At 39.6% G+C, this 26,781-nt stretch overlaps 1 protein-coding gene across 1 annotated transcript in view; it reads left to right on the plus strand.

The window, feature by feature from the left end:
* The window catches only part of ITGA8 (integrin subunit alpha 8), a 190,721-nt gene that overhangs the window by 80,015 nt on the left and 83,925 nt on the right, over window positions 1-26,781 (plus strand). The window contains exons 14-20 of the mRNA XM_032243982.1: window positions 14,201-14,246; window positions 16,955-17,062; window positions 22,241-22,296; window positions 22,701-22,858; window positions 24,111-24,248; window positions 24,742-24,809; window positions 26,568-26,715. Coding sequence (XP_032099873.1) covers window positions 14,201-14,246; window positions 16,955-17,062; window positions 22,241-22,296; window positions 22,701-22,858; window positions 24,111-24,248; window positions 24,742-24,809; window positions 26,568-26,715 — 722 coding nt within the window. The remainder of the gene's footprint in view (window positions 1-14,200; window positions 14,247-16,954; window positions 17,063-22,240; window positions 22,297-22,700; window positions 22,859-24,110; window positions 24,249-24,741; window positions 24,810-26,567; window positions 26,716-26,781) is intronic.

The raw sequence follows: 26,781 nt of genomic DNA on the forward strand, positions 1-26,781 counted from the left end.
AGTAGGATTGACCAGAAGAGTACCTTGCATACATTAATTAAGTGAGAGCATTTTAGAGGAGAAACAGCTGTGATAGTCAGGAATCCTGAAATCCAGTGATCTACTCTAATCCCGTGAAACGTGATTGTAAAACGACACCATCTGGTAAACGCGAAGCCCAGGCATTGGAAGGCGGAGGAGGGGAGGTACGGATTTTGTTGAGAAGTAGAAATACCACAGGCAATAAAAACTGGAAGAAAACATGGGCAGAAGGCCAAGACTATCAGTGTCTCATCCAGGCCCCTAATATATGATTATCTCATGCAGCCATTTCAGACAATTATACTCAATGAAATAAAATAACCCATTATCTTTTTAATGAGTGTGTGTGTGTGTGTGTGTGTGTGTGTGTGTGTAGCACAACCAAACAAGTAACAGAACCCACACATGAAAGGAGGCTTTCTCCAAAGGGAATAATGCATTTTAATTACACTTTGAGCTCCTCAAAATTGTTAATTTGAAGTCGAGTTGAACTGGGTTCAAATCTTATAGCCAAAGTTTATTTTCACTTCTCAAACTGCTACTCAACTTTGTGGGAAAGCAAAACATGACGTTCTTATTGAGTAAGATATTTATGATTTCATGATAAACACATTAGAAATTAGAATATTACATTTTTGGCTAAAAATATCTCATGCATGTAGATTGAATTGAAGTAATTCAACTGCAAGAGCTCTTGGACTTGAATTGAGGAATGTTGTCAAGTAGAAATGAAAATGAATGGAAATTGAAAGGGCCTGAATTCTAGAACCAGTTCTCCCATGTTTGGTTTTAGTAACACCATCTCTCTGGGTCTTCCCTTCCTCTTCCAGAAGTAACAAAGGTGCATGAATTGCTCCTCCCAGGGTCTTTTTCACTCTTAACTTCACTGATGTTATCTCCCCAGATTTGTAGCATTTTCTGATTTCCATGGTATAAATATCCTCACCATGAGTGATTTCAAGCTGTAGTGACTCTGACGTGATAAGAGTTCTACAATTGCTATCTGTATCACTGAATGAAACTGAAATATGTACCTGCTTCTGCCCAGTGACTCACAATCACACTAATCTCCTATTTGTGGCATGAGTTTCCAAGGGGGAATTACTATTTTCAGAAATTCACAGACCCGGGCTGAGAATGACTGTTGTCTGTACTCACAGCTGCATTCATGAAAAACCAAAATAAAGATTAGCTCTAGTCATTTTCAAGTCCAATAACATAATATGCTGACTTTTTTCCAGCTTTAGATTAAGATATGAAAATGTAGGAACTGTCATTCTCTCAGATATTTCTATTTTGCTTGGTGTGTTTTGAAAACCTGTGAGTGCCTCCGTCTGTCTTATTTCTCACTTACCTTTGAAGAGGCAGCCCTGCTGAAACAGTGGACCTTATCTACAGCTATGTCAATGACCTTAAAATGTGAAGCCAGGACGCCCCCGGTCACCTGAACGGCTTCCCTCCCCACGCTTGAATCAGGTTCTCAGATAAAACCTTTCACAAATAATAAATCCTTCTTACTTCACAAGTAATATATCCTTTAGAATCCAGATTCTGTCCCAAAGCAGGTTTAAATCATATCCCACTCATAGGTAGTAAATAACAGCAAATTTCCCTCACCAGATAAAAGAAATCTAACCATATGGCTGTTAGATTTACATGCCACACATCATTTATTGGTTTAAGTTTGAACTAACTTTCTTCCAAATAATGAGACTGGCTTCTTTCTGAAACCAGTGAACATGATAGGATATTATTTATACTTGATCTTGCTTATAAAGATACAGTTAATAGAAATTGTCACTTAGCCATGGCTTTTTTTTTTTTTTAGGCTAGAGGTCCAATGGCTATCCATTGTGCGATAGAATCTACTTGGCTATGGCTTCTTTTTTATTTTTTTAATATGCTTTAAGTTCAGAGACATATGTGCAGAACATGCAGGTTTGTTACATAGGTATACATGTGCCATGGTGGTTTGCTGCATCCACCACCCCGTCATCTACATTAGGTATTTCTCCTAATGCTGTCCCTCCCCTATCCCCTACTCCCTGCTATCCCTCCCCTAGCCTCCCACCGCAACAGGCCCTGGTATGTGATGTTCCCCTCCCTATGTCCATATGCTCTCATTGTTCAGTTCCCACGTATGAGTGAGAACATGCAGTATTTGGTTTTCTGTTCCTGTGTTTGCTGAAAATGATCGCTTCCAGCTTTATCCATGTCCCTGCAAAAACATGAACCCATCCTTTTTTATGACTGCAAAAGGACCTCATGTTTCTTTTTCTTTTTTAGATGGAGTTTTGCTCTGTCACCCAGGCTAAGGTTCCATGGTGTATATGTGCCACATTTTCTTCGCCAATCTATCACCATCTTGGTTTTGATGGGTTTTGACCGGCTTCTTTACTGCATCCTCTTTTATCAGCAAGGTCTTTGTGAGCTGTATCTTGTGCTAATCTCCTATACCATCCTGTGACTAAGAATTACTAACCTGGGAATGCAGCCCAATAGGTCTCAGCCTTATTTTACCCAGCCCCTATTCAAGATGGAGTTGCTCTGGTTCAAATGCCTCTGACAGTGGGAGGCATGAAAACAAGCTCTAAGGCTGAGGGTCCAGGTTCTGTGCCCCAGACCCAGGCCCGTGCCATCAGATGTTGACTTGTGGAATCTCTGTCTAAAACCTCTTATGGGATAACAGACGGGAGGTTTTCAAAATAATTAATACAGCAACAAAGTCCTCTTTCATCTCTTTTGTCCTTTCTATTTGCAAGCGTTGTTCACACGATTCTCTTCTATCTATATGCCAGTCCTTTTAGATTTTCTCATTGACGTTTTCCTACAATGACATTAATAGCTGGTTGCCTAAAAACTATAAACCCTAAGAGGTCACGAGACAGCAAGCGTAAGCCTGAAAGCTGGCAGTCCCTCCAGACCACAGACTAAGTAGTGAAGCAGGTGAAGCTCATTTGGGGAATGCTCAGCCCCTCTTATCCTGTTTCCTTTCTTTTCTGTCCCTGAAGGCTGCTGCATACCAATTGCAGAAACTTACACAATTTCCTCTTCTCAAACATGTGAAAGGAAAGGATCTAATGACCTTATTCTCAACAGAATGTGAGTGATCCAGGGAAAGTAGGTCCCACCCAGGGACTTCGATTCAGTGGATCTTGGCCTGTGTTTTTAATACAGACCCCTCAGTGAGTTGATTGATAGACTCTAAGTAGCTGGAAGGCAAGGGAGTGTCTGTGATAGAGGCCCCTGCTGAATACTGGGCAATTAGGGTGGGACCTGGCTCATGATGGAGATTCAGTGAAGACTCGTTAGATGAGGGCGCCCAGTATAGGGAACCACCGGTGTAAGTGTTCTTTCCTTCCTCTCCCACCTCCCTTGCAACTCTGTCAATGGCAAGGCTGCTGCCATCACATATCACCGCAGACAGGAGGGCTCAAATAGAGATATATTTCCTCCCAGTTCTGTAGGCTGCAAGGCCAAGATCAAGGTGTCGTAGGGTTGATTTCCTCTAAGCCTCTCTCTTGGCTTGTAGATGGCCATGTTTTCCCTTCTTCTTTACATTGACTTTTCTCCGTGCATGTCTGTGTCCTGGCTTCTTCTGGTAAGGACAGTGGTTCTGTTGGATTAGGGCCCACTCAGATGACCTCATTTTAAACTAATTACCTCTTTAAAGACTCTACTGAATCAGCAAGGCTGTCTGGGGTAAACACCTGAGGTTCATTTTCTCATGACAAGGGAATTGAGGATGCAGATATACACAAGAACCTGGTTTAGAAGCAGAGGTTTCACAGGCCAAAGAAAGAGAAAGGAGGGCAGGTGTTGTAGCTCACGCCTGTAATCCTATTACTTTGGGAGGCTGAGGTGGGCGGGTCACAAGGTCAGGAGTTTGAGACCAGCCTGGCCAACATGGTGAACCCCATATCTACTAAAAATACAAAAATTAGCTGGGTGTGGTGGTGCACGCCTGTAATCCCAGCTACTCAGGTGGCTGAGCCAGGAGAATCACTTAAACCTGGGAGATGGAGGTTGCAGTGAGCTGAGATCATGCCATTGCACTCCAACCTGGGCAATAGAGTGAGACTCTATCTCAAAAGAAAAAAAAAGGAAGGAAGGGAGGAAGGGAGGGAACAGCTCTCCCTCTGAAGTGCACTGGATTTTATAGACAGGCCTGAGGAGGCAGTGTCTGATTTACATAGGACCCACAGATTGGTTGGACCAGGCGTGACATTTATATAACATGCAAGGACACTGGCTGCCCTACCCTAATTTTATTATGCAAATGGAGTTTTTGCCTGGCAGGTGTCATGTTGCCCGTTCCTTACTGTATACCTGGTTGACAAAGAGAAGGGAAGATGGAGCCGCCATGTTGAACATACCTGGTCCCAGGCAGCCTTTTCCTGTTGCCACAGATGCCGGCATTCATTCGTGCAAGCTTCTAGCTTGCTTGTCTATGTCTGCAGCTCGATTTTATAGGCTGCTCTTTGTTAGAAAAAAAATGATTTGGGGACTGCTTTTTATTAAAAGGAAAACCTTACCGGGGACTTCCTTACCCCCATATCTGCCTAACCAACTTCTTCTTAACTCCTGTATCACTATCTCCTAATATAGTCACATTTTGAGTTAGGACTTCAACATATGATTTTTTTGTGGGGGACACAATTCTGCCTAAAACACTTAGCGAAGGCATCAAGTCCTATTAGGTTTTTATCAAAAGGAGTTTATCTGTCAGTGTGAACGTCAGGGAAGCATCTTTGTGAGCTCTCAGCCTCTTCTGGAGACTCTGAAGCCCTTCCCAAGAGGCAGCTATGCATAAGTGATGCTAGCTGAAGAAATAAACCTTCCTCCAGGGCTTTTAGCAATTGTGCAGATGGCGTGCATGTTGTGATTCAGTGTGGACATGACAAGGATAAAGTTAAATGCCTTTGATACAGTGACAAGAAATGTAACAAGTGGAGGATCAAACAATTGAAGGGGGAAGGATCATTCTTGTAACCACAGGTTGCTAATAATACACAGAAAACTATTTTCACAAGGCAGACTCATCATTGGATATTCTGCTCTCATTTTTTGTGGGGATTTTTTTTGAAGGAAAATAATCCCCCAGTAAATTAGAATGTTGCAACCTAATGCCACATTCCAACTCATAAATGTTTTTCTTCAGAGTTCATTTGGAAGCATTTCAGACAGATTGTTAGGATTATTACTTTCTGGGATAAAATCATGCTTTTTTTTTTCAAACATTTCTTCCTCAACTCGTAACCTTCCTCTCAGTAATATTTTGCACGTTGCAATAAAAAAGCAAGGCAGACAGGCAACCTCTGTCTATTTTTAGATTAACACATTTGCCAACATCAAGGAGACTTATCTGAATGCCGGATTCCCACAGACATAAGCTGTGTTTGCAATGCCAGACACTTAAGCTAATGTCATAGCCCACTTAGAAGTGGCCATTGCCAGATGTATACGCCATCTGTAACCCTACCATTGGACACATTATCTTGAATCCTCTTATTTCTCTTAATGTCATCATTGTATGAAGGTCAGCCAACCTTGGGTTGGTTTATATAAACAACTATATTTGATGGCCTTAGTTCATCTTTAAAACATTAGGGTGCTGTGGGAAAAGGATTGGCAGGATGGGACCGGGGCAGTGATGGGCAGTTCCTGCAGGAGATTCTGTGAGCTGTGGGCAGTGGTATTGCCAAGACAAGAGTCAGGCGTCTGTAGAGCTGAGTTATGAAGGCGAATGGGAGGACATCCAGTCTGGTGAAGCCAGGGAGAAAGCCAGAAATCGGCTGTCTCTCAGTGGAGCCACAAGGAGTCCCTAAATCTGCAGGAACAAAACTGAGTCCAAAAGCAAAGCAGAGTCCTCGATTATATATCAAAGTACACAGGATCCAGTCATCAGACCCCAACCAATGTGACTGAGCTCTTGGCCTTCTCATCCAGAGACTCTTAAAGACCACCGGAGATTCTGCAGTGAAGATTAACTTGTCCAATGCCATTTAGAAGCCAGCAGCAAAGTGAACTGGAGTTGAGCATTGCTAATCTATCAGCCTCCACTCAGTAATTTTCCATCTGACATACAACATCGTTTCAAAGAAGCCTTCAAAGGTTTTAGAGAGATTCAAAGAGAGGCAACATGCAAGTAAAAATTGGCCTGTCGATGCACAAACACCTGTACACGGTTGTTTATGGTGACTTTGCAAAGACTGGAAACACCTCAGGAGCCCCAAGCCAGGGATAGATGAATCAACTATGGGCCATCCACACAGTGGAATACAATTCAGCAATAAAAAAAAAACCAACTCCCGGTACACACAATGTTGTGGATGAATTTTGAATGCACTGAGCTGAGTGAAAGAAGCCAGACCCATTTATATGACCGTCTGGAAAATAGATCAGTGGAGTTCAGGGGCTAGAGACAGATCAGGCTTGGCTACGAAACAGCATGGGCAGCATTTGGGCATGATGAAACTGCTCTCTGTCTTGTTGTGAAAGTGGTTACAGGTCTGGGTGTACTTATCAAAGCTCTTAGATCAGCTTACTAAAAAGGGATGAAATTTACTGCAGCGAAATGTTTCTTTTCTTTCTTTTCTTTCTTCCTTCCTTCCTCTCTCTTCCTTTCTCTCCCTTCCTTCCTCTCTCTCTCTCTCTTTCTTTCTTTCTTTTTCTTTCTTTCTCTCTCTCTCTGTTTCTTTCTTTCATTCTTTCTTTTCTTTCTTTCCTCTTCTTTCTTTCTTTCTATGGAATTTAACTCTGTCACCCTGGCTGGAGTGCAGTGCTGCAATCTCAGTTAACTGCAACCTCTGCCTCCTGGGTTCAAGTGATGCCTCTCTGCCTCAGCCTCCCGAGTAGCTGGGATTACAGGCACCCGCCACCACACCAGGCTAAATTTTGTATTTTTTTGTAGAGATGGGGTTTGCCATGTTGGTTAGGCAGGTCTTGAACTCCTGACCTCAAATGATCCACCCATCTCAGCCTTTCAAAATGCTAAGATTATGGACAGGAGCTATCATAACTTTAATTTTTTTTAAAAGGTTTAAGGAGAGGGAAAAAAAAAAACAGCTCCTGGAAGGCAGTGGTGAAAAGGATTCCAGTATGAGCTCAGTAGCCAGACTGCCTATGTTTAAAACTTGATCTTGTGACTTACTGTGTTCAGACTCTCTGTACCTCATTTTTCTCACTCTAAGATGGGGATAATGAAAGTATCTTTCTCATAGGACTGTTGTAGCACTTATAGGGAGCAATTATATTTAAAACATCAAAAATATTAGCTTTTGTTTGATCTGTATTTGCACAACTGTCCAGTATATACTCAGGATAAATTCCTAGAAGTAGAAACTAGATCAGAGGTACACGTAGTCGTACGTATCAACAAACTGCCTTCCATGAAAATAGTGCCAATTTCCACTCCCACAAACAGCCTATGAGCATGCCTCTGCCCTCTATCCAACACTGCCTAGTGCTCATCTTTTCCAATTTAAAAAGTCAAAAAAAATTACATCTCTATGTTCCTTTCATTTGGATTTCTTTGATGACTAGCGAAGTTGAATGCTTTTCATATATTTATTAGTCACAGGTATTTATTTTTATGTGACTTGCCTGTTTGTAATCTTTTTAATAGAAAGTTTGTAGTTTTATTATTAATTTGTATGAATTTGTTACAGATAAAGCATAATAGTAACTGTTAACATTTATTTTTTTTTTTACCAAGTTACAAACATTCTTCTAAGAATTGAAAAAATTACCATTTGATCAGGTGTATACATCATAAACATTTCACCCTGTTGCTTTTGTTTCTCTTTCAACCTTGCTCATGTGTTGTTTTGCTATAAAAGTAGTTTAGATTTTAAAATTTTTGGTCATCTTTAAGGAGACTTCCCTTTTGATTACTCATAATCTTTTCATACAACTATAAGATATACACTTCCATTTTCACATTTGTTTGGAAATTTCTGGTGGCAATTCTCATTGTCTGGAATTATTCTAAAATAGTAAGTGTTTTTTAATTCCAAAAAAGGAGATGTCTGATGGCATTTTTAGCAAGACATAAAATTAGTCTATCTATCAAGAAGATGAGAGTAAGAGGTGAGAAGGAACCAGGAAGAAGGTGACTTAGCTTAGGAGGTGTAGGCACTTGGGTGGCCACAGAGACTTCTCCCCTGAAATGATTCTGGGTGATTCTGTTTTGTGTTTTGTTGCGTTTTATTTTGTATTGAGATGGAGTCTGTCTCTGTCACCCAGACTGGGGTGTAGTCACGGGATCTCAGCTCACTGCAACCTCCACCTCCCAGGTTCAAGTGATTCTCCTGCCTCAGCCTCCCAAGTAGTTGGGATTACAGGCATGCACCACCCTGCTCAGCTAACTTCTGTATTTTTAGTAGAGATGGGGTTTCACCATGTTGACCAGGCTGGTCTTGAACTCCTGATCTCAGGTGATCTGCCTGCCTCAGCCTCCCAATATGCTGGGATTATAGGTGTGAGCCACTGTGCTCAGCCATTGTTTTTTTAATGGGGTCTCACTGTGTTGCCCAGGCTGGAGTACAGCGGTGCCATGATAGCTCACTGCATTCTCAAACGCCTGTGCTCAAGCACACCTCCTACTTCAGCCTCTCAAGTAGCTGGGACTATAGGTTGTGTACCGCCATGCCTGGCTAATTCTTTAATCTGACACTGTCAGCTCTTCTTCGTCTTCCCCTTTGGCCCAACCCTTCCCTAGGAGGGTTCCACTCTCCCTCCCCTCCTTGTTTCCTGCCCACCTAATCCAAACCTCAGATCCACACTCAAAACAAAGCTGATATTTTCAAATAGAACTTCTTCCAACACAAAAATTTCCTTCCCAACTTAGTGAAATCAGACTCTGCAAACCAAGCACCACTTTAAAGGTTTGGCTCTTCTTCCTCATTTAAAAATAACAATTTGCAAGAAATAAAATACGAAACATAGGTGTAATGCATCTCCTATGACCTCGCATTTTTAGGGCTTTTTTTTTTTTTTTTTGCCAACGATCCTACATTCATGTTAATGTCCCCTTTTTGTTGCCTTAAAAGCACTCACTTGTCTCATCAAAACCCAAAAAGAAAGTAAACTATGTTTCTCAGGCAATGTGAGGCAACAGCAAAGGTCTCCAGCACTTCGGGAACATTTTTTGATTGAAAGGAAAGAACCAATTTTAGCTGACAGTTATTTCCTCCAGGGGGGAAAAAAAAAAAAAGGCAGCTTAAGTGTCTATGTATAGAGAAAGGCAAAGTTTTTTATTTGTTTTCAGAATTTGCCCTTGAGGCATTTATAGAAAGGAAGTAAACATAGATAATGATATCAGACCTGTTATCTCAAAGTAAGGGAGAAAAAAATGTTCCAAGTGTCAAAAATCCAAACATCCGCACCAAAATTACTTTGTCTCCAGATTATCATTTAGATTCCTAAGCACAGAATTAGGCACTATTTTAAGTATTATTTTTGAGTATTACTTAAATATTATTTCACACACACATAAATATACACATTCCAACACAAATATTGAATATCTGTGTGTGTAAATTGAACACATATATAACAGATACACTATATATACAAACTTGTATACGTATGTGTGTCTAGATGGAAGCAGCATAGTGCTTTCCAAAACCAACCACATATTTTGAAAAGTGAAATTCATTCAAAACACAAACCAGCAAATCAATTCTCCTCCCCTGGAGAGATCTGATGATTTTAAGGTCCCGAGCATAAGTACTTCTGGCTCTTTCTAGCAGGCATAATCCCAAGGTAGTGTCTCTAAAGGCAAACATACTTTTGTGGTAGATAACTGTTTTCTTGGCCTCTGAATAACTATGACCACATTCTCATGAAGAAAATTGTGGCCTGTGTTGCTAGTTATTTTATTTTTCCAGAGTAGGATAAATTCCCATTCTAAGGCACAGGAATTAAAGTTCCTAAGGGAAAAGCCCATGTCGCATTACCATTGGGAGGGTGTCTCTCAAATTCTCATCTGTAATGACAATATAGTTGTGATGGAGACTTTACGTTACGTTCTATACCTGGAACGTGTGTGTGTGTGTGTGTGTGTGTGTGTGTGTGTATCTCAGCACCTTCAAGTATACATGCAAAACTCCAGCAGAGTTTAGCTGTAGCTGTGAGTAGTAGCTTTTAATTATCTCATTTTCTTCATCTCTATTATCTTTAGTTAATTATCACTCATTATTATTTATCCTTATTTAATCAGGCATTTATACAGTCTCTGTTCTGTATCTGGCACTGTGCCTGGTAACGTGCATGAAAAGATTATTTCTTTCTTCATTTATTTCAACCCGTATATTCTGTGAAGATTTGGAGATGTGCAAACGTAAAGATTCCTGCCCTGGAAGGGCTTATAGTCTTATTTCCTTTAGCATTTCCAGGGAATCAATCCTTAACATTTGCCTGTTATTTATAAAATGTCTAATCTTATCATGTAAATATTTCACCTTATTTGTAGTCAAGAACAAAGCACATAACTCCTCATGAATCAGTTTTCCTAAGGAAGCTCTCCTAGGAAAGCTTGTCATGTCAACAGACAGGGATTCAGGCCAGGGCCACCTGTGTTACACTTGTCTAAATATTGGAGTTTGTAATCACGCAGGAAGAACAGAGCTCATGTTTCCATGTTTCTTCCAATCAGTAGCTCTTTTTATCTCTGAGATAGCAAAAAAAAAAAATGCACTGATCTGCTAGAAGAGACAAATGTAACAGAAAGAATACATGTGAAAATAGTTGACAAGTTGAAAGTCTGATATAATTTATCATTATAACTTTAAACATTGGTAAACTTAGAAACTTTGGCATCTGGCTTTGGAGCTTTAAACCCTTACAAAAGAACGTTTTATTCCACGAACCACAGGTGGCCAAGGTGTAGACCTTTGCTTAATGTGTTCTTTAATTTCACAAATACGGAGCTCTTTAAATGTCTTCTGTTTAACTTATTTGAACATCAGCATGCACAGCTTTTTAAATATGAAGCTTTGGAGTCAAATTCCAAGTCTAACAACTGAATCTGATTCTGTATCCATAAAACAGAACACATCTGACAGTGGTTTTGACCTGGAGAACTTTCAGATCTTTTTTTAAAAAAACAAAAATTTTTAACAAGTATTGTTGTGTCTAAGATTGGGTTGTCCCAGAGCAGGCATTAAGACAAAGATGAGAAAACAAGCAGTGTTTTTTTTGGTTTTGTTTTTTGTTTCTTTGAGATGGAGTCTCGACTGTCGCCCAGGCTGGAGTGCAGTCGCATGATCTTGGCTGACTGCAACCTCCACCTCCCAGGTTCAAGTGATTCTCTTGCCTCAGCCTCTGGAGTAGCTGGGACTACAGATGCACACCACCATACCCAACTAATTTTTGTATGTTTAGTAGAGATGGTGTTTCACCATGTTGGCCAGGATGGTCTCGATCTCTTGACTTTGTGATCTGCCCGCCTCGGCCTCCCAAAGTGCTGGGATTACAGGTTTGTACCACCACACCCGGCCTAACAAGCAGTATATTTAAGTAATTCTGAGAAATACTGATAAGAGTAGAAAAGAGAGACGTGGAAAGGAAGAATGCAGTAAAGATAATCATCAAGCTAGTTGCCACTATAGGCAATCAGGGCCCCATCTTGCTGGGAAAAGCAAAGAATCAGAGAACAGACCTCAGTTATCCCACTTGACTGATAAGGAAGCTGGGCCACTTACTTTCTAATTCCTGACTGTAACTGACTAAGGGCCATTCCCAGAGACACTAAGCCCTCAAGGGAAGAATCATCACAGTCCGTCTTTGTTCACAGGCATGGTCTGTTAGTCAGGGTTCTCTAGAGGGACAGAATTAATAAGATAGATGTATATATAAAGGGGAGTTTATTAATGAGTATTGACTCACACGATCACAAGGTGAAGTCCCACAATAGGCCATCTGCAAGCTGAGGAGCAAGGAAGGCAGTCTGAGTCCCAAAGCTGCAGAACCTGGAGTTCAGAGTTTGAGGGCAGGAAGCATCCAGCACTGGAGAAAGATGGAGGCCAGAAGACTGAACCAGTCTAGTTGTTCCTCGTTCCTCTGCCTGCTTGTATTCTGGCTGCGCTGGCAGCTGATTACATGGTGCCCACCAGATTAAGGTTGAGTCTGCCTTTCCCCGTCCAGTGACTCAAATGTTAATCTCCTTTGGCAACACCCTCACAGACACACCAATGAACAATACTTTGCATTCTTCAATCCAGTCAAGTTGACACACAGCATCATATATACAAAAGGTGAGCACCAAGGCTATAAGTCATTTTTCTGTGCAAATTCCGTTACACCAATTTAATTTCTGAATTCGTTTTCCATATGGAATGGCCAAATAGGACCTTCCTCTACCTTCGTTTTTTGTTTTTCTATTTTCATTCCTATTCTGCTAGGATTAACCAATTATAGTTTCAACAGTTATGTCTTCTTCTGTGGCCTTTGTTTCTACCAAGTCCAGGTTTCTTTTTCTCTTTTTAAATTTATTTTAGATTCAGTGGGTACATGTGCATGTTTGTTACATGGGTATATTGCATAAAGGGGTTTAGGTTTATAGTGTACCCATCACTCAGACATTGAACACTGGACTCAGTGGGTAATTCTTCAACCTTTATCTCCCTCCCTGCTTCCACCCTTTTGGAGTCCCCAGTGGCCATCATTACCATCTTTATGTCTCTGTGTACTTATTGTTTTAGCCCCCACTTATAAGTGAGAACATCCAATATTTGATTTTCTGTTTCTGAGTTCACTTAGGATGATGGCATCTAGTTCCATCCATGCTGCTCCAAAGGACATGATTTCCTTCATTTTTATGGCTACATAATATGCCATGGTGTCTATGTATGACATGTTCTTTATCCAATCTACTGTTGATGGACACTTAGGTTTTTTCCATAGAGGTCCAGTTTTCTTGAATCTAAATTTTGCTCTGCAGATTTAGCCATTGTCATGTTTTATTGTGTTTGATTGCTTCTACTAGGGACAGCCATTGTAAATGAGATTAGTCGATAGTTTGACCTCTGTGTTAGCCAATCACTGAAATAATTGTGAGCATTCCCTCTTACCTAGTCCAGGACTGCTCAACTGCCATCACTCAGTTCCATCACTTACCTACCTGTGTGAATGTTAGGAAATGTATAGTTTAGACTTCTTAAGTCTCAACTGACTCATTTGCAAAATTGTGCTAATAATAAAGACCTCCTACCTTCTTGTTAAAAATCAATTAAAGGAAATCCTTTAAAAGGACATCTGGCATAGAGTGTTGTTCCCTGTGCTTTTGTTAACATTGCTGTTGTTTAACTTAAAGTTATTACAATATGTTAGTTATTTTATATACTACTTATTGCTTTGCAAAAGTATACTCACCACCCATACTAATTATAAAGAGCAAACGGTTGTGTCAAAATGATGATCAGAATGTCGCACTTCTGGGTGAATAATCCTTCCTAATAGGGTATTTGCTGGTGAGAGAGATAACATGAAAAATGTGTGATAAGCCTGGTACCTAGCAGACACTAAGCATGTGACTTTTCCCCTTTCCTTCCCGGGGGTATGTGCCTTGAACTTGGAGGATAGGAAAGTGATGGGATGATGAATTTCTAGAAATTGGCCTTCGTGGCCAGGTGCGGTGGCTCACGCCTATAATCCCAGCACTTTAGGAGGCTGAATTGGGTGGATCACTAGGTCAGCAGATCAAGACAATCCTGGCTAACATGGTGAAACCCCATCTCTACCAAAAATACAAAAAATTAGCCAGGCGCCGTGCCAAGCACCTGTAATCTCAGCTACTCAGGACGCTGAGGCAGGAGAATCGCTTGAACCCCAGAGGCGGAGGTTGCAGTGAGCCAAGATCACGCCACTGCACTCCAGCCTGGGTGACAGAGCGAGACTCCATCTCAAAAAAAAAAAGAAAAAAGAAAAAAGAAATTGGCCTTCTTAAGCACAGAAAGGTTTGAGATCTACTGATTGCTGTTTTATCAAGTTGGTTATAATGAAACTCCAACATCCTTTCCAAAATGCCTTAAGAAAGGTGTGATTTCCTCTTCTAATTTTGTGACTCTCATACAGTCGACATGTAGGGGTCTTCTATGTGCTACTTATGATTATGAACTTAGTAAACTGTTTCTATACGATTCATGCTTGTGTTTCGTGTTTTTGCCTTTTTAAGATTTGATTGTGGGTGCATTTGGAACAGGAAAAGTCGCTGTTTACAGGTACGTGGTTGGTAGCATTCAAATGTTTTTCTCATAGTTTCAAATACAGTTTCTCGTTAGTTTTGCCTTAAGTAGCACGTTTCAGCAATTTATTCTGGTGAATATTTAGATGTTCTTTTTAAAGTCTAGAGGTATCTTTTGCTCTCACTCTTTCTTTCCTTTGTATTCTTACTTTCATATTGCATGACCAAACTTCCAGATTTTATGAACATAATGTGAAATAAGATACAAACTGAAGCAGTCTTATAAAACAACCCACTTTTTAGATGTTACCGTATTTGATTTATTATCTTTGCTTTGGAAATGCATTGAAATGTTCACTTGTAAATAAAGGGTGCAGGGTAGAAGAATGTTACTATTTATCCTGGCTTCTATAATCAAACTGGTCACTTATTAAGGAAGAGAACATTCCAGGAGTAGGTAGCTTCCAAAGACAAGTATTGAAAACAATTCAAATACAACAGCCATAGATTCCAAGCCTGGACATTCCATATACTCACTGATTTGTAATCTTGGGCAAGTTCTTATCACTTTCAGAGTTTCAGATTTCTGATCTGTAAATGAAGGATAACAATATTTATAAGGTTACCTCTGTTCAAAGGATTCAATGAGAATATGCATGTGGCACACACAGAATAGTAACTGGGAGAGGGGTGTTGCTCAACTTTAGCTGCTTTTTAAAAAAAAAACATTTTATGGCAGGACACAGTGCCTCATGCCTATAATCCCAGCACTTTGGAAGGCCGAGGCCGGCGGATCACTTGAGGTCTGGAGTTTGAGACCAGCCTGGCCAACACAGCAAAACCCCATCTCTACTAAAGATACAAAAAGTAGCCAGGCATAGTGGCGCGTGCCTGTAATCCCAGCTACTCAAGAGGCTGAGGCACGAGAATCACTTGGACCCGGGAGGTGGTGGAGGTTGTAGTGAGCAGAGATTGTGCCACTGCGTTCCGGCTTGGGCAACAGAGAAAGACTACATCTCAAGAAAAAAAAAAAAAAATTTTATGAGAATTCAAGACACTAGGTCAGGATATCAAGACAAAAGGCCAAGGGCATTCCAGGGTGTACTAGGTGTACAGTGTTAACCTAGTCAGTTCCCAAAGAGGTTCAAAGGTTAGGTTTCCTCACATAGGTGAGGTGTTCTTCTTCATCAGTTCCAAGACAAACTCAAAGAGGGTTGATTTGTACCAACCATGTCCCGCTTAAAGTTCTAGAGAATCAGTTGAAACCCTCAAGTTGTCTGGAGTATGGGGCTTGGGTTTGCGGTGGCCATGGAGTGCACCACTGAGAGCTGCTGGAGTAGAATGGACACAGAGCCCAGTTGCTGTGCTTCCAATCTGCCAAGGCTGTGTTTTCCATGAGTTTTCATGCCAAGGCTGTGTTTTCCATGAGCTGCTCCCAGCCAATTAGCGGGAACAACAAGAACACAAATACAGGCCTGTTTTTGCAAGACATGGAACTCCTCTCACGGGCAGATTTAGCTCAAGCACTCTCCATTGCTCAGGCCAGAACTTTCTTCTCTAGTCCTCTGTCCTTCCCTTGATCCTACCAGGGATCAGAACTCCCAGCCCCCTCCACTCTCTTCCCGCTTTTCCTCATAGATGTTTGACCCCAATACATCTTTTGCATATCTAGTTCTGTTTTATCATCTGTTTTTCCAAGAGCTGAAACTAACAAAGTACTGAAAGCAAAATCATGTAACAAAATACAGACAAGTAGCATGAAGGAACTTAGGAGAAATCCCAGCAGGTGCACTGCTTATTGTTTAAGGCAGTACTGTAAACCCATTCTGCCCCAAGACGTAGCCCTTCCTCTTGTAGGGGAAAACTTATCCAACATGGCGTCATTTCTCCCTGTCATTTGGGGACGTTGGCTTCCAACTGTCACATCTTGGAACCAAGCTATAAAATCTGCTCCATTCCCTTCCCCCATGATTTATTCATACTTTTTTGTTTCGTTACCCTCATCTAGTTGGCTGAAATTGAGTTTACTTACACCCTATCAGTCTCTCTCCTCAAATTTGGCTACATATTAGAATCATCTGGAGAGTTTAAAATTCCAGTGTCTGGTCCTTACACCATCGGTTCTAGATCAGTTGGTGTGGCAGGGCCTGGGCATGGAATTTGTTTTAAAGCTCTCTGGGTGATTATATCGTGCAGGCAGGATTGAGAACCACGTCTCTGACTGATGTACAGAATTATTCTGAAAACCCACCGTCATGTGTTTAGCTAAATTTGCAAAGCTCAACTTGAAAACTATCAATGGAAATTTAAAAATCATCAATGATGCAACAAAATTTGCAAACTTCAAGTGTTCACGGATACAAATGGCTGTAAGATGATGTATTTCATCAGATACAGATATAGATAACGCTAGCAGATAGGAGGGCAATATTTCATAGCAATATTGCCATAATACTGGAGGCCCACTTCGTAAAGAAATTAGGTTCGTGTATGCAACTTTGCTTGACAGACTTATAGCACTCTTTGTGTTTGTGTACTTCCAGGTGTGTTTTGAGGTAATTAGCTGAGTGTGGTGCCTACCTGTTCATGCAGTGAGCAGAATTCTTAGCACAAATGCTGAGAACGTTGCCAATGGCCTCTGAAAGTATTCTGTCTACTGCGGAGTTCAGTCTGCATGAAGTGGGCTTCTTCCTGCCTGTCACCTATGTGGTTTATTCAAACAAACCCTGCATTTTCTCCCTGCAGAGCAAGACCGGTTGTGACTGTAGATGCCCAGCTTCTGCTGAACCCAGTGATTATCAATCTTGAAAATAAAACTTGCCAGATTCCGGACTCTATGACCTCCGCAGCCTGGTGAGTTAGTCCAGGGCTTCTCAAACTCCAAAGTGAATTCACATCACATGGGTGTCTTGTGAAAAATACAGGTTTGGATTCAGTAAGTCTGGGGTGATGCCTAGATTTTGCATTTCTAGAAAAAAGCTTCAGGAGATGCTGATGCTACTGTTCTGTGGCCCAAGTTTGAGTGGCAAGGAATCAGTCTTTCAAGAGAACCTATGATATGGTGCTGTTCTTTGGCTATCGGCTTATCATTCAAAGGCTACTTCTCTAATCTACAGTCTCTAGGTGATATGAGAGGTATAAAAACATTTGGAGAAATTCCCAGTGAAACAGATCTTGGAGATCACTTTTAGATTCTTGGTATACTAAAATAAACACAAGCCAAGGTAAAAATATAACAAAATATCTAGACTCTTACATTTTGGCATATGCTTATAGATACTGCTATACTGCTTTTCAGGCACATATAATATCCTTCCCTCCCTCCCTCCCTCCCTTCCTTCCTTCCTTCCTTTCTTTTCTTTCTTTTTTGAGATGGAGTCTCACTTTGTCACCCAGGCTGGAGGGCAGTGGCATAATCTTGGCTCACTGCAACCTCCGTCTCCCAGATTCAAGCAATTCTCATGTCTTAGCCTCCCAAGTAGCTGGGATTACAGGCACCCACCACCACGCCTGGCTAATTTTTATATTTTTAGTAGAGACAGGGTTTCACTATGTTAGGCTGGTCTCAAGCTCCTGACCTCAGGTGATCCACCTGTCTCAGCCTCCCAAAGTGCTGGGATTACAGGCGTGAGCCACCGTGCCCAGCCAATGTCCCCTGACTCATCAATTTACTGGGTTCGTTTACTAGGTTTTCTGTGCTGACAACAGATGCCAGTTTTGTAACTTAACATATACAACTAGACAGAAGGAACACATTCTAAAAGTAAAGATTTTTTGTGCCATAAACTGTATTTTTGTGTCTGTCATAAGAATAGGGATTGAATTATTCCTTTTGCCTTGATGATGAGGCTTTGCCTGGACTTTCAGAAACTGGCTGATACAGCTTCTGAAAGTGTTCCTTCTGAATTTTGTTAGCCATCTGGAGGAAGCACAAGATGGAACGTGACTGTAACACTGCTCAAGAAAATACCACTTTGTTTCCTAGTATGAGGTCCTCAAGGGTTAGAAGTAACTGTGTTGGTTAATACCATCAGCGTATATCCTCTGAAAGATCAACAAATGCTTGGGGTGTTTAATGTTTTGCCCTTATTTTTCAGGAGATATGGTCTAACTCAAACAGTATTTTTGGTTTCTGAGAATGTCAGAATTGCAGAACTAACCAGTCTTGACCCAGAGAAGTTATTTTCAGCCGATTTTAACATGTTGTTGATGGCCTTTTGACAGGAGTTCATACTGGAGTGACAGCTTTTGAGGGTGGAGGGTGGGGACATAGAGGCCCCTGAAGAATTCTTTGAAAAACATCCTATTGCTGGCTGCTGGGGAGTGTAGCTGAGAGTGTCCTCTTCTTTAACTGCTTTTGAAAAGAGTTGGGAATTGCCCTGGGCACATTTTAAAATGGTTTAAAACCATAAAATAGTATAATGAAAACCTGATCTGAAAAATCGGTGAGTAAAGCAGCATCTCTCCTTACTCTTGCATGATTAAATGAGAAATCAATGAACTGTGAGAGTTGCTACTTGTTCATGAGTATTAAAACTTCAGTATTTCCCCCAAATGGACCCATGTTCACACCTCCATAACTGAATGGACTTCTAGGCTGAATTCCTTTAAGCACATGTGGTACACTCTGATATAAAATGTTGTTGTTTTGAGCTAGATAACTGTTTCTAAGGGTTTTTAGTTTAATGGATATTTTTATAAGGTTGAAATGTTTTGCTTTTTTAACAGATTAAGAGTTCTGCTTGGTTGTATGGAAAGAATATTACTATTTAACAAGACAATGTTTTTCTTTTCATGAGCCATTTTCTTACTGCATTTAGTCATATTATCAAGAAAAAGTCCAATTTGTTATGTGGACAAATGTATATCCCTTTACAATTATATTTGTTTCTATTGCATACATTTTTCTGAAAGAGGTCTTATTTTCACATGCAAAACGTGTGAATGGTGCCTCAGAGTCTCAGAAGACAGTAAGTTAACAGCTGGTTCAGTCTAGAATGTGTTTCTTTGATTTTCTTTTTTCTTTACTTTAGGAATATACTTAGTTTTTCCAAAATGATTGAAAAGTCTCTGTTTTTTTTTTCTCTGCTGTTATTTGTGTCTGTATTTGATATTACCTTATATCATACATCTGAAAACTATCACATAAACTCTACTTGGCAAATAGTTCTTCACTTCCATCGATGTGGATTTCTGTGTCTTTCAAACAGCTGTGTAATTTTAGAAAGTATCTATCTTTATTGGCATTTGTAAGTAAGTAAAAGAAAAAAAAAGCCAGCTCAATAAATATTAATATAATTGGTGACTAACCAATTATAAAAAGAAAAACTATTTGGTGGAAAGCTTAATTTTAGAAATGTAAAAGTCCGTAACTACCCACCTGTCAAACCTGATTTTAAAAAAGTGTCAGATTTGAGTGACTATGTGAAACCTGCTATTTGCTGTCACCAAAATCGGATTGAAAACTGATGAGAACGTAAAATAAATTTCTTTATACTTTCAAATTATGTTTCACATTTATCTCATTTTCTCTTCATCATAGACAGCTATGAGCACAGTCACATCACAGAATCATTCCAACCATGCTTGGGTTGGGACTAGCCTCAGAGGATCATGTAGTCTATTGCCCTGCCTTCTGGCCATATCAAAAGCACTGTCCACAAATAGCTTCATTTAGAATTTATGTAATAAGGGACCTGTGTTTATTTCATGGGTTTTTTTTGTTCCAATCAGTCTGTTTAGACTAATGGGCCATACTGAAAATGACTAATATTTCTAGTTTGAAATTTTAATTTTAATTTAATAAAAGTTTATAGCTTTCCCTACAGACCCAAGTAAACCTTGTAATTAGCTATAGACCTGCAAGTTACCCTAATTTTGTGGTCTGTATGACCCATCATGTATGTGTGTTTATGTGTAATACAGTATATATGTTTTTCTAACTTCAGAGTGAATACATCAACCCACTACTGTAGTCTGGAAATTTTCTTTATAGATCAGGAGAGAGTGCTTGAAAAATTATGACTTGACAGATAATTTTCCACTAAAGTAATCTATGAACTGGCAGGTTTAGGTTGGAGTGCCATTATTGATAATTCAGTAAATAGTAACTGATATTAAACTAGTATGAAAAAAAGTTAAAGTCATCCAGTCGTTAATGATATTCAGATAACATTAACTGAAAAGGGAGAATTAAGAAAGAAATAGAGATTCATACTGACATGTAATACACAAATCAATAGTAACCTTTTAGCTGACAACATCATTTATCAACCATACACATAAGGAAAAAATATTCGTTCTTAGAACTTTATTCCTTTATTAAAAATTTTTTATTGCTTTTGAATTGTTTGTATTAAAAAATACTGTATCCAAAATAATTTTAATGTATATATGTTGATTTCATTACAAATAGGAATTTGTTTTATAAAAGCTAATGACCTTTGTCTACACAGTTAATGGTGAATAGAAAAAAGATCATTGACCGATTTGAACATACTTGTTCAAATACTTCCAAAAAAGTTGGACACAGAAAATGCTAATTTTGAAAGCCAGACTTACTACAGAATTGAAAGATGTGATTAACTATTCATCTTTCTTGAATAATTCTTATTGAAGCAGAAGTGGGTTGGAATCTGTGATTTCTCTGGGGAAGTGGAATAAACACTTGTAATAGCATAGACATTTCAGGAAACTTTTGGCTTAATGGTATGTGGCAAATTATTTACCCTGAGGGAAGACATTGACTGAGGTCACGGTAGATAGATGAATCCCAGATGTGACACTTTTTCATTACATTTGACACAGGAAGCTGACACATAATTCAAGTATGATTGGGGATTATTTACTCCCTTTGAATTCTGTAGAAATATTCAAATCATACTATAGCGTTTTACTGGTAAAAAGTTTATGGTTGTCATTAAATCATACTTAAGCATTTTCTTATATTTTCACTTTCCTAGAAATGTGAAAGGGCCCCATCTCTAGTGATGGCTGTTAGGGCTTGGAATTTTTCAGGGAGAGGTGAGCACATTCATTCAACAAAGTCAGCCATCTCTCGTTCTAACTGTGGCCACAGACCAAAGCCAAATGTGGTCATCCTATAAGCCAGTGCGGACATTGATAGTGAAGGCACAACTCCAAAGTGTCTCACATGGACATCTGCCCTCTCATTATTATCTTTATGCCTGAATTGTTGTGCCTACATAGCTTGAGAAAGCCACGCTAAGCTTCCTTTCTCTTTCTCCCTTCCCTCTTCTCGTCTCTACCTCCAGTCTTACCCAAACTCTAGCAAGGTTCTGCCAAATGTCATCTCCTTCCCTGCAGAGTGGGTGTTTTCAGTTAAGCATACCATGGTGCTCCATGCTTCTAAGGATTAAATATGCATTTTCTAGCATGACTTTCAAGCCCGGTTCCTCACCGATCCACCAAGCCAGCCTCCCCTCCAACTTTGCCATCTTGCTCAGTGCCCCAACCACACTGAATTTCTTTAGTTTCCTCAAGTGGGTCCAGATTCTTACTCACCTCCAGATTTTACTTCTAGCTATCCTCTTGCCGTGCTGCCTAATTTTTCCCTCCCTGGTACACGGAAGATACTTGCATGTATTTATTGAATAAAAGCAACAACTAATTAATTAAGCAATTGAGTAAATCAGTTAATATCATGCACTATCTTCCAATATTACCTTCCATGTAATAATAATGTCAATTGTGTTAACTGTATTAATGTTGAGACCAATTGGTAGAAGGGGTGTGTGTGTGTGTGTGTGTGTGTGTGTGTGTGTGTGTATGTGTGTGTGTGTGTGTGTGTATGTGTATGTGTAGTAGAAGGGGTGTGGGGGGGTAGAAGGTGTGTGTGTGTGTGTGTGTGTGTGTGTGTGTGTGTGTCTGTGTGTGGTAGAAGGGATGTGTGTGTGTATAATTAGAAATATATAGAGAAAATGATATTCATTATCTGGGATGAGATAAAGAAAGCCTTCTACTTTAAATTCAAAACTTTATTAACCAATAAATTACTATTATTTTCTATAGCTTTTCTTTGAGAGTATGTGCATCTGTCAGAGGCCAGAGCATTTCGAACACAATAGGTAAGCATGTTTTCATTTTTACATTCTTATACTCTACTCAGAAAGTTGAACAGTAAAATTTTCTCTGCACAGACCATATAAAATGGAAGGCACCTTGATGAATACCAAGGGTTTCTGTTGCATATATGGAATCTTCTACAAAAATATTACTTCAATAGTTGGTAATACTATTATTTATAAGAACATATAATTATAGGGAAAATAACAACTTTTATAAAACCATTATAAAACATTTTTAGCTTGGAGAGTATATTATAAAATTTTTCCAGCTCATTTATCATGCTTGATCTCAACTATGAAAAATAAATGTTTCCTGAATAAGCAACTTGAAATGGAAATTCATCTCTCTGATAGAGCACCGTGTTCACTGAATACTTTTTCTCTACTTTATTTCTGTCCTTTAGTCTTGATGGCAGAGGTGCAATTAGATTCCCTGAAACAGAAAGGGGCCATTAAACGGACGCTCTTCCTTGATAACCATCAGGCTCATCGCGTCTTCCCTCTTGTGATAAAACGGCAGAAATCTTCTCACCAGTGCCAGGATTTCATCATTTACCTTCGAGTAAGTATTCCAGAAAGACTCCTCTGGCCTCTCACCTTCATATCCAAATTCCAACCATTCTTCTCCATTTAACCATCATATTTGTCTGCATAGACCCCCATCCGTCTGTTTTCATTTTCAAAGCAGGAAACTTTATTTTAAGGTCAAATAAGCCCTTCTTGACCCTGACTTCAACTAACCTAATGATGTGTTGCTGTTAATTTCTAAGGCTTCTTTTCATTTTGAACAAAATCTTTATAATAGCCTTCTAAACTCACATGGTTTTCATTTCTACCCGCCTCCTCCCCAAAAAACATAAAAGTGGAACACAATTTATGTGAATTTTTCTCCTATGTGAGTATGTCTTGTTAGATTTTATCAATGCACATTTCGGAGCCAACTCAGGAAAACATTTAGGCATTCAAAGTTTTTATTAGAAGTAATTTATAATTTACCTTCTTTAAAGTAATGTATTTTTACAGTGACTTCAAAACCTACCAAAATTTAAAAAGTAAAAATGTTTATAACACAATTACCTTTCTTCACCTTGGCAGTTGTGAGGTTGTGATAACTGTCTCAATTTCTCTTTTCCATTAGGGGACTTACTTAGCAAGGGCCACCCTAGGGAAGATCACAGGTTCACAATCACACTCAAGAATGAAAAGTTGGATATATGACCCTTGACTGGCACACAATTGAAGGGTGACACATCCACTGTGTGTTTAGTGCTTGCTGTTTGGTGCTTACCCCTCCCTGCTAAAGGCATTCTGTTTCTTTTTCCAAGAGAACTTCACATGTCCTGAAGGCATTCTGAAATTCACGTAAGCAAGAGTTTTAAAAGATGATGAGAGGAAGAGAATCAAGATGTTTTCTTCTTCTGAGCCCCAGAGAACTCACAAATCCTAGCAACATGGAAACAAAAATCCAAATTCATGATGGTTTTTGTGACATTTATGGTATATGAATGTAATCTTTTACTTTGCAACTTGACCAATTCTGCGTGAGCTCTTGAAGGTCTGGAGAACCCAAAGATTGGCTCCAGAAACATATTTCAATGAAGCCACAGCTCTAAATGATTTCATCACTGCACATATATTGAGTATGCTGGCTACTATATGCCACATAAATCAGCCTGCATCTAAGCCTGCTGCAAAGATAATTGTTTCATCATTCACTTTCATTGAGTAAATTCCAGTGTTGCCTGATTTTTGCAGACTGACATCTTGCAGCTATTTCATGGAGCCTCTGTTGAGTTTGTGATTATTTTTCCTAGGATGAAACTGAATTCCGAGATAAATTATCTCCAATCAACATTAGTTTGAATTACAGTTTGGATGAATCCACCTTTAAAGAAGGCCTGGAAGTGAAACCAATACTGAACTACTACAGAGAAAACGTTGTTAGTGAACAGGTAAGCCCTTGGCGGTCTTTGACAGCATTTGCTCAAGCAGGCTCTCTGGGGTGTTGTTCTTAGGGCTTTAAGACTAAAGCCAGCTCCTTTCCTTCTTATTTCTGGATGCAGACATGGAACATTTGGGAGTTTTCCTACCCTGTTTCCTGAAACACTGCATGATTGTGTTTTTCGGAAGCCTTTCCTCTTGTGCAACCAAGATTTAATTTGTCCAAAATGTGGCTATAATGGAAGCAATACAGCCTGTAATCCTCATGACATTGCCAGAGTTGCATTCTCTGCAGATATTTCAGAGTGCATTGGAATGGGGCTATCATGCAAAGTAGCCTGTATTGGGAGGTCACAGTGAAATGTAGGGCATTGGCTTGGGTAGAGTCATGCATAGTGAGAGGAAAACTCTGGTTCCATTTGTGGCAGCATTCAGAATTTTCAAGAAAAAGGATGTGATTCAGGTTTTCCTAGATTGTTCCTGATGCGTGTTTCTACAACACAGGCTCACATTCTGGTGGACTGTGGAGAAGACAATCTGTGTGTTCCTGACTTGAAGCTGTCAGCTAGACCGTAAGTTTAAATAACTAAACATGTGCATTCTATCTAATGGAATTACAAGTAGTAACTTAAAGGTTCTCTGCAGAAAGTCTACACTTCCAACGACTACCAAAAAATATGCTGTGTGAAATTCTTCAGCTTGGCTACACTTTGGGTTAGCCTGTGGATTGGGTCAGTTATTTGTCATTGGTGTCAAATGACACACCTTAAAATTTTGCCTGGGCCATTTCATCTTTCATCAAAAGCGAAGAAAAAAAAAGTTTTTGTTGAAAGTAAACTGAACAAAAGTTGACGGGGTGGCTTGGGTTATATTTCTTGCCTCAGTCAAGTAGACAAAGGATTCTGACAGGCAGGTTCCATCTACACCTTAACCAAACTTTTTTTCAGCACCCCATGACTCAAAGGCATTCTTAAAACTCAAAACAAAATTAATTATAACTTACTGAAAAAACAAACTTAAATAGCACTCTCTGGAGTAAAGCAGAAGGTGTCACAAAATCAAGTAAGAATCAAAGGGCTGCACAGTTGCCAGGAGTGGACACCCCCATTCCAGCACTGGAAATTGCACTGCGTTCTGTTATGGGAAGACATAGACTCAAATGTAAAGCATCCTGTGGTCAATAAACAGGTTTGTGTTCCTTTCCCTCCCAGGAACTATCTCACTGCCAGTGTTTGGGATCTGCTTGGTAAATTCTCAAAGGCTCTTCCCCCAAATTTCATAATTTATCAACTTCAAATGCAATCACTTTGAGTAGCGTTAAAAAGTGGAATAGGGGATTTCTAGCTCTCTGGAATCCCCTCCCACATAGTGGGAGCTCTCTTTCCCCTCCCGAATTTCCCCTCTGGGGTCCTGCTTCCACACACTGTCTCTCTCATGGAAGGTTTCTCTCTTCTCCTGTTTTTCTCTCTATATATTCCCTTCCACTCAGCGTGGAAGCTGCTTTCGTCGCCTGGATTCCATCTTTCTGGATTCTCTCACTCAGTGTGAGAGGAGCTTTCCTCCTCTGGTTTTCCCCCTCTGGAAACCCTTCTTACTCAGTGTGAGAGAGGCTTTTCTTTCTCTCACTCAGTGTGAGAGTTAGCCATTTCTCTCTCCTTCTCCTTTGTCTCTCTGTGCTTTAAAAAATTAATTAAAAAAAAAAAAAAAAGAAAAGAAAAAGTGGAATAAGGCATTTCCAAATATTGGTTTGATTTGTAGTTCTAAGTGAACTACGTCTTTTAAAAATACCTTGAAATCCTCTACTGGTGATTTAAGATCTTATTGTATCTGCCTACTTCTTCCCTCTCAGTATTTCCTTTGTGTTAATCTCTCCTTCTTACTTTCCAAACCATCTCTCTTCCTTTTATTCCATTGCCCGTTTTCTTACTAATGTATGTTTTCAGTAACATGCTGAAGCTGCTTCATTCTGGGTTGTAAGTGAAATGTTAAATTTGCAGGAACTTTGTTGGTAGATTATTAAATATGTTGGTAGCTTGAAGTTGACCACAGTGCATGGATTTACACCACTGGAATCTGAAAATGCTATAAATCCATACTTTTTTTTTAAAGAACCGGTTGTTAAACATTTACCAACATACTACTGCATGTTTTCCTACCCTTTTTACCCAGAGATGATTCTCTTGCCTCTTCCTACCATCTCTTCAAGATGGTCTGTCTTCTTTATTTTGCATTTGCCATTTTTCTTTTGCTCTTCGATAAATCCTTAAATAAAATATTCACGAAGCCAAGAAGTAGAGTACCTAATACTTCTTTTTAAACATCATTTTTAGAGATAAGCATCAGGTAATCATTGGAGATGAAAATCACCTGATGCTCATAATAAATGCGAGAAATGAAGGGGAAGGAGCCTATGAAGCTGAACTCTTTGTAATGATACCAGAAGAGGCAGATTACGTTGGGATCGAACGCAACAACAAGGTAATGCCTGCAAATTATTTGAAGTCAAGAGCTAAGTATATTTTTGAAGTCAAGTAAATCTTAAGA

The sequence above is a fragment of the Sapajus apella genome, unplaced genomic scaffold, assembly GCF_009761245.1.
Source record: "Sapajus apella isolate SASKATOON/1434 unplaced genomic scaffold, GSC_monkey_1.0 scaffold53, whole genome shotgun sequence".
In the NCBI taxonomy this organism is placed as follows: Eukaryota; Metazoa; Chordata; class Mammalia; order Primates; family Cebidae; genus Sapajus; species Sapajus apella.